Source organism: Mauremys reevesii, linkage group 3, assembly GCF_016161935.1.
Source record: "Mauremys reevesii isolate NIE-2019 linkage group 3, ASM1616193v1, whole genome shotgun sequence".
In the NCBI taxonomy this organism is placed as follows: Eukaryota; Metazoa; Chordata; order Testudines; family Geoemydidae; genus Mauremys; species Mauremys reevesii.
In genome coordinates, this window is record NC_052625.1 from 178,779,797 (window position 1) to 178,791,874 (window position 12,078).

Here is a 12,078-nt window from a genome sequence, read left to right on the forward strand (position 1 = left end):
CTGACCTGTGAGGAAAGACTAAAAAAACTGGGGATGTTTAGTCTTGAAAAAAGAAGACTGAAGGGAGACTTGATAGCAATCTTAAAATACATTAAGGGCTGTTATAAAGAGGATGGTGATCAATTGTTCTCCATGCCCGTAGAACAAGAAGTAATCAGATTAATCTGCAGTAAGGGAGATTTAGATTAGTGTGATGGGTTCAGTCACAGAGACCCCCTTGGGACTGTCACCTGACATGCTGGAATTACCTTTGAGCCCATTTTCCTTACCAGCTTGGGACTCCAGAACCCTATCTTTTTGAGCCAGACACGCTAGCCTGCTGCAACACAGACCCAGGTCTGGTCCACACCTCCAAAGCTGCAGACTTTAACCAAAAACTGTTCAGCAGGTCACCTATCTCCAACACCCAAACCCCAATGGGATCCAAACCCTGAATAAATCCATTTTACTTTGTATAAAGCTTATACAGGGTAAACTCATAAATTGTTCACCCTCTATAACACTGATAAAGAGATATGCACAGCTGTTTACTGTCTCAGGTATTAATCACTTACTCTGGGTTAATTAATAAATAAAAGTCATTTTATTAAGTATAAAAAGTAGGATTTAAGTGATTTCAAGTAATAACAGACAGAACAAAGTAGGTCACCAAGCAAAAACACGCAGGTCTAAGCCCAATACATTAAGAAACTGTTTACAGGTAAAATCTCACCCTCAGACATGTTCTAATAAGCTTCTTTCACAGACTAGACTCCTTCCTAGTCTGGGCCCAATCCTTTCCCCTGGTACAGTCCTTGTTAGTTCCAGCAGCCATCTTAGGTGTTAACTAGCGGTTTTCTCATGACTGGCAGCCTCTTTGTCCTGCTCCACCCCCTTTCTATAGCTTTTGCAAATGCAGGAGTCCTTTGTCTGTGCTTGACCCCTACCCCTCCTTCTGAATGGAAAAGTACAAGGATTAAGATGGATTCCAGTATCAGGTGATATGATCACAAGTCCTGTGAGACCCCAGCCTCCATTCTTCCTGGGCTGGCCCACACATACACAGGAAGGTTTGCAAGTAAACAGAGCCATTTACAACCAATTGTCCTAGTCAATGGGAGCCATCAAAGTTCTAAACCACCATTAATGGCCCACACTTTGCATAATTACAATAGAACCTCAGAGTTATACTTCATATTTTTAGCTTCAGATACAAGAATGATACATACATACAAATAGGAGGAATATATTCAGTAGGTTATAACCTTTGTTATGATACCTTACAAGAGACCTTTTGCATAAAGCATATTCCAGTTACATCATATTCACACTCATAAGCATATTTCCATAAAACATATGGAGTGCAACGTCACAATTAGATATTAGGAAAAACTTTCAAACTATAAGGATAGTAGGAATAGGCTTCCAAGAGAGGCCATAGAATCTGTGTCATTGGAGGTTTTTAAAACTAGGTTAGACCAACGCCTGTCAGGGATAGTGTAGGTGCACTTAATCCAGCCTCAAAGCAGAGGGATGGACTAGATGACCTGTTGAGGCCCCTTCCAGCTCTACATTTCTATGATTTTATAGCATGAAACCACTATGCATGGAATACCCACAACACCAGGCTTCTACCACCTCCATGTTCAATTGCCTCAACTGAAAAAAAATATACTTAGCATTTATATATTGCTATACATGTTCAGCGCATTGTACAGAAATTAACTAAATTAATCCTGACAAGACCCTTATGCTGTAGGAACACAGAAATTGCCATGTAAGATTGAAACAGTGTCCTGTCTTTGACAGTGGCCAGTACCAGAGCTTTAGGGACAGGCACAAGAAACTCTGCAGAGCATAAGGGTTTATAGCTCTTCCAAACTTTGTTTTTTAAATCCTAATTGTTGTAACTCTGGATGTTTTCCTCATTGTATACATGTCTCGTTTATTTTAATTCTGCCAAGTATTTGGCCTCAGTGATATTTTGTGCTAATTAACTCCACAGACCAATTGCATTTTGTATTACTGTTCCCAGATACAAATAAGTAAACTGAGACAGCAAAGCACTGGCAGATACAGGATTTTAACTCAAGGTCAGGTCAGGATTGTTATCTCCTGACACACCCTCACCTTCCCAACAAACCCCCCATTGATCACCATGTTATGTGTTAGCCTTGCTAAGTATCTACATAATCCTATTGTTATAACTTCTTCCCTTCTTCTTCTGGCCTCTCTGTACAGAGGTGCAACCACAAAAAAACAAAACAAAACAAACCAGGGATCAGGAAGAACAAAATTAAAAGGGTGAGGCTCTGGGATTTCTTCCCAGGACGAAAAAAATAGCAATTTACATCCCTCAGGAACCACATCTCTTGCCCAAATCTCTCCCTTCTTCCCTTCACCCTCAGCTTCTGGGAGGTCCAGGACTTCTTATGCCCCAGGACCATCCCATAAAGCTCAGATTTCGGCTTCATTTCCCTGCACTCATGGTCTACAGGAACTCCTCCCCCCACACACTCCAAACATCTCCCCTTCTTTCCCCCTTTAGTACTTAGGAATTCCTCCCTCCTTCCCACTCCCCATCACTTCTGACCTCCCTCCTCTGGGACCTGCTTGGGCTGCTGCTGTTACCTTCTGTGATCTGATGAGAGAGAAGATCTTTATGCCACTATTCCTGGTTTCTCTCTTGAACCTAGTAAATTTTTGGGTGCTGTGAAATAATTAGTAAGAGTAGTAAGACTTTTCCATATCTAATATGGTTCTATGATAATTGTAAAAGGAACTCCATGGCATGGACTGTTGAACAGAAAGACAGAAGCTTTTCTCAAGTGGCTGTAGACACAAATCCTTTGGCCTTGTGCCACATGGCCCTGCAAAGGCATGTGATTATGGTAGAACAGTTCATTGTCTACTGTGGTATTGCTCTGATATTAAACAAACAAACATTAATGGAATGTTTCAGAATAGTGCCCTGTTTATAGACATGACATAAAACTAAGCCCCTGACAATTAAAAAGCAACAGTTTTAAAACTCATAAAAGGAATATCTTTTTTACACAATGCATAAATAATCCTTGGGACTCATTGCCACAATGTATCACTGAGGCCAAGATCTCAGCAGGATTTTTTTTTTAAATTAGACATGTACATGGATAGGGACAACATTCACAGTTACATTGCATAGAAGGACTACAAACTGTAATGGTTCAGGATATAAACTAACTACTAACTGACAAAGATTAGGAAGAAATTTCTCCTTCAGGTAGGTAGGTTATATCATATTTGTCCATTATGTGATTTCTTTCATGTTCTTCTGATGTATTTCATAGACTCATAGGACTGGAAGGGACCTCGAGAGGACATCTAGTCCAGTCCCCTGCACTCATGGCTGGAGTAAGTATTATCTAGACCATCCCTGACATGTGTTTGTCTAACCTGCTTTTAAAAATCTCCAGTGCTGGAGATTCCACAATGTCCTGAGGCAATTTATTTCCAGTGCTTAACCACGTAACAGTTAGGAAGTTTTTCCTAATGTCCAACCTAAACCTCCCTTGCTGCAATTTAAGCCCGTTACTTCTTGTCCTATCTTCAGAGGTTAGGAAGAACAACTTTTCTCCCTCCTCCTTGTAACAACCTTTTATGTACTTGAAAACTGTTATCCTGTCCCCTCTCAGTCTTCTCTTTCCAGGCTAAACAAACCCATTTTTTTCAACCTTCCCTCATAGGCCATGTTTTCTAGATCCTTAATCATTTTTGTTGCTCTTTGGACTTTCTCCAATTTGTCTGTATCTTTCCTGAAATATGGTGCCCAGAACTGGACACAATACTCCAGTTGAGGCCTAATCAGAGCGGAGTAGAGCGGAAGAATTACTTCTTGTGTCTTGCTTATGACACTCCTGCTAATACATCCAGAATGATGTTTGCTTTTTTTGCAACAGCGTTACACTGTTGACTCATAGTCTACACTGGCAAAACTTTTGTTGTTCAGAGGTGCTAAAAACACACCCTCCCCTCCCCTCCCCCCCACGAAAGACAAAAGTTTTGTTGAGGAAAAGCGACATGTGAACAGCGCTTTGTTGGCAAGAGTGCTCTCCCACTGCTCGTTGGGGGTGGAAGTTTTTTGTCCCCTGGAGAACTCTTTCCTGCCGACAAACAATGGCTACAATGCGTATCTTTTAGCAGCATGGCTGCAGCAGCACAGCTGTGCCGCTAAAAGCTGCATAGTGTAGACAAAGCCATATTTAGCTTGTGGTCCACTATGCCCCCTCCCCACCCCCGATCCCTTTCTGCAGTACTCCTTCCTAGGCAGTCATTTCCCATTTTATATGTGTGCAACTGATTGTTCCTTCCCAAATGGAGTACTTTGCATTTGTCCTTATTGAATTTCATCCCATTTACTTCAGACCATTTCTCCAGTTTGGTACAATCTTAACTCTATGTTTAAAAGATTGATTTGTTTGAAATATCATTGCAATAATGGTTTATTATAAAAAAATGAAGTGCAACCCACATTAGGAAAGAATGGATCTGAGTTCCACTAGTGTGTCCTGTAAACTTGGGTTTACAGCTGCTAGGTGATCCTCCTTTAGCTCAAGCAGCAAGGGGCACCTGCTTTTTGCGCTACAAGTCTCGGGCTCAGTCATTAATTGGCTAAATGAGGGTTAAAATATTGAATGCAATTTAGGGTGACCAGACAGCAAGTATGAAAAATTGGGACGGGGGTGGAGGGTAATAGGAGCCTATATAAGAAAAACACCCCAAAATCAGGACTGTCCCTATAAAATCGAGCCATCTGGTCACCCTAATGCAACTTCTTCCTCTGGCCCCTTTAGCGTGTGGCTGATACTCGGTTCTGTAGGGCAGATTCCCTTCCCAACCAGGCTGTGCACAGGGAATGAAAATTGGCTCCACCTCCCCACGGCCTCGGGGCAGGTGCTTCTGTATCCTGGGAAATTTCCCCAAACCTGAGAATTGGTGAGTAAAATGTTTTGAATGAAAATTCCCAGTTTCCCAAGTTGAAACATTTTACTCACCAATTCCCAGGTTTGGGGAAATTTCCCAGGATACAGAAACACTGTAAAAAGCTTTATCTGGGAATTTTTCACCAGATTTGGGAAATGTTTACCACTAGGTTGGGAAAAGTTGGCATCACGCTATAGAAGCACTGCCTGGGGAGAGGGGTGATGGAAAGAGGTGGTTGTGACCGGGCTAGCCAGCGCTGCGCCCCGTCCCGCTGGCGGGCGGACCCAGCGGAGAGAGGCCAGCACAGCAGCGGCCCTAGGGCGCAAGCCCCAGCAGCAGCACGTACCGCGCGTCAGGCGGAACCATCCATTGCTACCGGAACCCAAGCGCGCGGCCCCGGTTCCCGGCCGGTTGCCCTTCCCCAGCGCTCCGCAGGCCGTTGCTATGGCTCGGGGCCCGAGGCAGCGCGCTGCCAGGCATGGAGGAAGAGGACACGGTGAGTGGTGGTCTGGAGCCGCCCCGTGCCGGGTTCACTCCCCTCGGGGAGGCGGAGGGAGGAGGTAACGGGGTGGTGGAGAAGGAGGGGTTTGGTAGGGATGGGGGAGGCCATGGAGGTAGGCTGGGGGTAAGGAATGGGGCAGTTGTGGTGGGAGGAGTGCGAGGACGTGGGTTGTGTGTGTGGGGAGTGAGGACTGAGGTGGGGCTGGAGGTAATGGGGTGGTTGTGGGTGGGGGTAGATTGAGTGGGGGTGGGGGATAGGTAGTGGGGGCAGTTTTAGGGTGAGGAGTTTTTGAAGGTGTGGGTTGGGAGGTGAGGATGGAGCAGGTTGAGGTGTGGGTGTAGGTGATGGGGGTGGTTGTGGGGTAATGCATTTTTGAGGGCATCAGTTGTGGGGGGAGGCTTGTAGGTAATGGGGTGGTTTGGCATGAGCTGTTTTTGAGGTCATGGGTTGGGGTGGGCGAGGAAGGGGCACTTGTGGGAGGAGTACAGGAAATGGGCATGGTCTGTGGTCTTTTTCGGGGCCTCTTGGTCTCAGGGTTGGTGTTGGGGGCTTAGAGACTGGGAGGCTTGGTTTAAGGGGATGGTGGTTTTTCAGGAGGTAGCTGCGTTTATTTGTATGTAGCAGGTTTGTATCTTCTTATTAGATCCAGTGCAAAATAATCCTGAGCATGACCGAAATTCAGAAATACTGGAATCTACTGATCATTAAGTAGTTTCAGTTCCAGTTTTGCTAGGAAATATAAGGTGGAAAATGAATAGTTAAGAGGGCAGTTTCTAAGGATTGGTGGAAGATCTCTGATTTAGGAAAATGTAATGCTTCACATGGTTCATTGAAATAACAACTTTGCGTTTTGCATGATGAAAGGACACTGGCATAGATTTAGGATCCACTGTGGGCAAATCAGTGCAAGTGACTTTTGGGGTGAGGGGATCCATGATCCTGCACTGACTGGTAAATCATGGGTTAGCTTGTTTTTCTTCTGCTAGCTGGATTAGACAACCTGATTTAACCTCTTGTTAAACCCTGCAAATCATGCAGATGACTCTGAATAAACAAACATTTTTCAAACAGAATTTTAGGATGTTTCCTCCCTTGATTCTCTTCCCATCTCCTCATACCTTCCTTATTGAGACCTTAATTTTTTTAATAATCTCCTCTTTTCTTGGGTCTCTCTGGTCACCTTTTATTCTTGCAGGCTTTCTTCCATTCCTTGTGTTCTCTAACTTTTTCCAGTATTCAAAAAGCTTCCCAAAGTTTCCCTTTGCTTCCTTTTATGACTGTCCTCTACTATTCTCTTCCCTTCCTAATGTGTTCATTAATGCCCTGTGATGGCATGTATTCTAGGCATAGGATACATGGGTTTTCCCCTGTGATAGTGTTGCCATGTACAAAAGCTAACACGGGTCAGGTAAAGAATTGGAAAACATACATTACAGTGATAGACCCAAGAATCTCAAATCTATTTAGTTTAACAAAGAGAAGGTTAAGGGGTGACTTGATCACAGTTTATAAGTGCCTGTGGGGGGGGAGGACGACAAAAATTTGCTAATGCGCTCCTCAGTCTAGCAGACAAAGCTATAGAAAAAGATCCCATATCTGGAAGTTGAAGCTAGACAAAGTCAAGCTGGAAATGAGGTACAATTTTTTATCCATGAGGGTAGCTAACCATTGGAACAATTTTCCAGAGGTTTTGCTGGATTCTTCATCACTGGAAACTTTTAAATCAAGGCTGAAAGTTTTTCTAAAAGATGTGCCTTAGTTCAAACAAAAATTAATTTGTGGAGGCCCATGGCCTGTGTCATACGGGATATCAGACTAGATTATTATAGTGGTCCCTTCTGACTTTATAATCGAGCTGAAGAAGGGATTGAGTGGTCCTAAATTTTATGTAACTGTTGATCCTGTAAGTGGTATGATCACTCTGCCATATACTAAAATGTTTTGTTAACCGCATTTTGTTTTGTAAATATTTCAATCCCAATAGTTTGCTTGGTAAGAAAAATTCATTTGGTCTCATTTATTGTAAGTGTAATACTAAAACAACCTTTGCTTTTGTTCCCCTTAGAGAGATTACAGTGAACCTTGTGTACAGTGTTCTGTTGTAAACTGGGGTCTTACTGATGAAGGCAGATTTTATTGCAAGTCTTGTCACAATGTCATAGAGGTAAGTACGTACTTTTAATCTTTTTTTCTTTTACATTTCAAAGTGGTAATTTTTCATCCTGCTGCTAAAAGGTACAGGCAGTTTTGTGGGTATTCTGTGTGCATCATATCTCGCGTATGCTGTATAAAAATACTGTACCTTCAGATGATGAGGTATGGGCAAGAAGTTTAGGAATTCAGTTCAAAGCCCAATGTATATAATCTCCTTGATATCGCCTTCACTTAACCTCTCTGCATGTCAGTTGACCATAAAAAGGAGATGACATTTACCCTTTTTTCTAAAGCACTTCATATGTGTGGAAGAAAAGCATTGTATTAGTGCTAAGTAATTTATTCTTTGTTTTTCAGAATGACTTATTTTATGCCTTTAAATATTTGATCCATATAATTGCTGCTGTTCATTGTGTTAGGTTAAACTGCTTTTCAGTATTTCTAGAAAAAACAGCAACATTATAACTGGCTAGACAGTCCTACTGCTGAAAAGATTTGGGGGTTATAGTGGATCACAAATTAAATACGAGTCAGCAATGTAATGCAGTCGTGAAACAAGGCTGGGTTTCATTCTGGGTTTCAGAGTAGCAGCCGTGTTAGTCTGTATCCGCAAAAAGAACAGGAGTACTTGTGGCACCTTAGAGACTAACAGATTTATTTGAGCATAAGCTTTTGTGGGCTACAGCCCATTCTGGGGTATATTAACAGGAGTATTGTGAGAAACAAGAGGTAATTGTCCCTCTCTACTTGGGACTGGTGAGGCCTCATCTGGAGTACTATGTTCAGTTCTGGGCCAAATACTTCAGGAAAAGTGTGGACTCGTTGGAGAGTCTAGAGGAGAGACAAAAATGATAAAAGGTTTAGAAAACCGGATCTATGAGGAAGCGTTAAAAAAAATTGGGCATGTTTAGTCTTGAGAAAAGAATGCTGATATTGGGGGTGTGGGACATAAGTCCTCAAATATGTTAAGGGCTGTTTATAAAGAGGACAGTGATCAATTGTTCTCCGTGTCCACTGGAGAAGTACTGTGCTTAATCTGCAATAAGTGATATTTAGGTTAGATAAAATTAGGAAAAACTTTTTAACTATAAGGATAGTTGAGCACTGGAATAGGCTTCCAAGGGAAGTTATGGAATCCCAATCACTGGAGGTTTTTAAGAACAGATTAGACAAACATGTCAGGGATGGTCTAGATATACTTGGTGCTGCCTCAGTGCAGAGGGCTGGACTAAGTGACCTCTCAAAGTCTCTTCCAGCCCTACATTTCCGTGGTTCTAGGACTAATGAAATGCACCTGTAGGAATTATGATAAAAGCCCCAATCCTGCATTCAGCTCTGCATAGGTGGACCCTTGAGCTGTGTAGCTGAGCACTTTGACTTCATACCTTTATTAGTCTGTTGACTTAGCCTTGAGCAGATACTGTTTGGAACCGTTACAATCCCTATTTAGCTAGCAGGCCCATCTCCTTGTTGAAGTACTAGGATCTGTGCTATTTAATCTTCAATGTGAGGTTCTAAGAAGACCTGTCCAGGAAGAAGAGAGGTGATTTTTACCTCTTGAAGAGCCTATCTGAGGCATAAGGATGCTTCCTTGGAGCCATGCTGAGCATCCCTTCTCTTGAACCGCTCCAACAATTCCTACTTGAGCTAGTCAGGAACTGCAGGAGTGGGTCTTTTTATGTTCTTAACCCAAGTCGAGGGAAGGCTTGAGGCGGTCAGTGCATGTCACTCACTCTGGCTTTCATAAAAATGGTTCTGTCACAGTGCATCTTCTCAAATGTTGCTCCATAGAGCCACACTATTGATCAGGTGGTTATAGAAGGGGCAGTGCAACCTGCATTATTCAGACCTCGCTATGTGAAACAGCTTACTTAAACAGAGTAGTGGTTTCAAGCACGAGCTGTGTCATTATTCCTCTAACGACACGAGCAGATTTTAAAAGGCACAAATGGCTGTTAGATGCCTAACTCCTGAAAGTCAATTGAGTTAGGTGCCTTACTACCATTTGTGCCTTTGAAAATCTCCTCCACAAATGTTTTTTATTCCCTTGGGCCCCTCAAACCTTGCGTCAGAGAGTGTCAGTTCCTGGCTACCTGCCTGCTGAACAGATCAACATTAGGTAAGGTAGCTTCTTGAATAATTAGGCATGCTGGGTCTGCAGAGGTGCATTGAGATGTTTCAGATGCCCTTCAGACAGTTGAGGTTGCACTGTATTTTAAATTTTAAAAATCTTTCTTTCCTTAACTGTGCTAATAAATATTTTTTAGGGTTTTTTTCTAACTGAATGAATTTAAAGAATTATTTCTTTTCTTCACTTATGCTTGTTTTCTTCTCTCATTTCACTTATTTTGGAGAAAGAAAACAGACTAGTTAGTTTTGCTCTTGTTCTCATGTGAGAACAAAGTTGCCAAGTTTAAATCCAAACATAAGTGTCTTTGTTCAGTGATACTGCTATGGTTTGTCAAACATAAACTTTTATTTATATCTTATTCACAATCCTAAACTTCGGTTAAAAAGTCTACTTTTAACTTTAATGCATGTACATTTTGGTGATCTAAAAAAGGTAATGGAAAATGTCAGTGTTTTGTTGAAGCTTAGTTAAATATTTACTACATATCTGATTACATGTGTAATGTCTAGTTGTATGTAGATAATTTCAGTATGTAAACACTTTGAAAAAAAAATTAAGCATACTCAACGTTACTTCAGTATCTTGATTTAGTGCATGGATTTTTTTGTCTATAAATTTTTTTCAATATACAGTTAAATTTAAGTGTTTATCTTACAATAACTTTGACACTTCAGTTTCCAATGTTTTCTAACAGTGAAGCCTGTTTAATTTTTCACTGCATCATCCAGATGTTCCTGTTTGCTTATCATTCTTAAATTTAAGATTCACAATTTTTTGAGACTTAGTTTTTTCTCAGTTAGGTGTAATGATTAGAAGGAATTCTCTGATGAAGTTATACAGCAGAGGCAGCCCATGCAAGTAGGGATTGCTCTTTTCTTGCTAACATTACACTTTTATCAATTATCTTGCAGAGGACTAAAGAGGTTTTAACTTCTGATGTTGTTCCTAACACAAAGATCCAGTCCATCTCTAGAGGATTTAGAAAGAGAAAAAAAATTGGTATGTTTACTTTTGTCTATATATTACTTCTACATTTTGTGTAACATATCTTTCTAGTTGTGTTTAATTACTAATGTTCTGGTACTACTTACCAACTTGGTTAGTGTGAGCAAATGAATTTTTCTACAGGACCATACAAACTGAATTAGCTGAAAATGACCCTTTTGTTCTTGCTGGGCCTGCTCTAGACACCAGCTGCATTGGTTTAATTAAAGGTATGATATAAAACAGGTCCAATTTTGTGGTTTACATTCTTATATGGATTAAAATTTGGTTTACATTATATCTGCTTGACTCTGTAATTTAACAGTGATGCACTAATGTAAACCAGGTTTAAGCCAATGTAAAAGAGTTTCCATGCACAAAGTTGTACCTAAGTTAAACTGACTTAGTTAAACTGGTGCAACTTCTGTGTGTTAAGTCTCTAGTCTCTTGCTGAAAAGTGCTCTTAACAGGAGATGTAGAAATCATAGAATATCAGGGTTGCAAGAGACCTCAGAAGGTCATCTAGTCCAACCCCTTGCTCAAAGCACAACCAATCCCCAACTAAATAATCATCCCAGCCAGGGCTTTGTCAAGCCAGACCTTAAAAACCTCTAAGGAAGGTTTTTAGAAACCTCTAAACTTCCCTTGGTAACCCATTCCAGTGCTTCACCACCCTCCTAGTGAAAAAGTTTTTTCCTAATATCCAACCTAAACCTCTCCCACTGCAACTTGAGACCATTACTTCTTGTTCTGTCATCTGCTACCACTGAGAATAGTCTAGATCCATCCTCTTTCAGGTAGTTGAAAACAGCTATCAAATCCCCCCTCATTCTTCTCTTCTGCAGACTAAATAATCCCAGGTCCCTCAACCTCTCCTCATAAGTCATGTGCTCCAGCCCCCTAATCATTTTTGTTGCCCTCTGCTGGACTCTTTCTGATTTTTCCACATCCTTCTTGTAGTGTGGGGCCCAAAACTGGACACAGTACTCCAGATGAAGCCTCACCAATGCCGAATAGAGGGGAACGATCACGTCCCGAGATCTGCTGGCAATGCCCCTACTTATGTAGCCTTCTTGGCAACACTGTTAATTCATATCCAGCTTCTCATCCACTGTAACCCCTAGGTCTTTTTCTGCAGGACTGCTGCCTAGCCACTCGGTCCCTAGTCTGTAGCAGTGCATGGGATTCTTCCGTCCTAAGTGCAGGACTCTGCACTTGTCCTTGTTGAACCTCATCAGATTTCTTTTGGTCCAATCCTCTAAAATAGTAATTGTGTGTCTTTAAATTGTGCTCTCAAGGTCCCTATCAGTCTTTTGATCATATGCTGTTATACCTATTGTAAAGCTATTGCTGAAACTGGATAAGC

At 41.6% G+C, this 12,078-nt stretch overlaps 1 protein-coding gene across 1 annotated transcript in view; it reads left to right on the top strand.

Annotated features, from left to right (window-relative positions):
- Positions 1–5,147: 5,147 nt before the first annotated feature.
- Positions 5,148–12,078, top strand: part of TAF1B (TATA-box binding protein associated factor, RNA polymerase I subunit B) — a 59,318-nt gene continuing 52,387 nt past the window's right edge. The window contains exons 1-3 of the mRNA XM_039530310.1: positions 5,148–5,437; positions 7,509–7,607; positions 10,640–10,727. Of these exons, the coding sequence (XP_039386244.1) occupies positions 5,420–5,437; positions 7,509–7,607; positions 10,640–10,727 (205 nt within the window). The 5' untranslated portion in view covers positions 5,148–5,419. The remainder of the gene's footprint in view (positions 5,438–7,508; positions 7,608–10,639; positions 10,728–12,078) is intronic.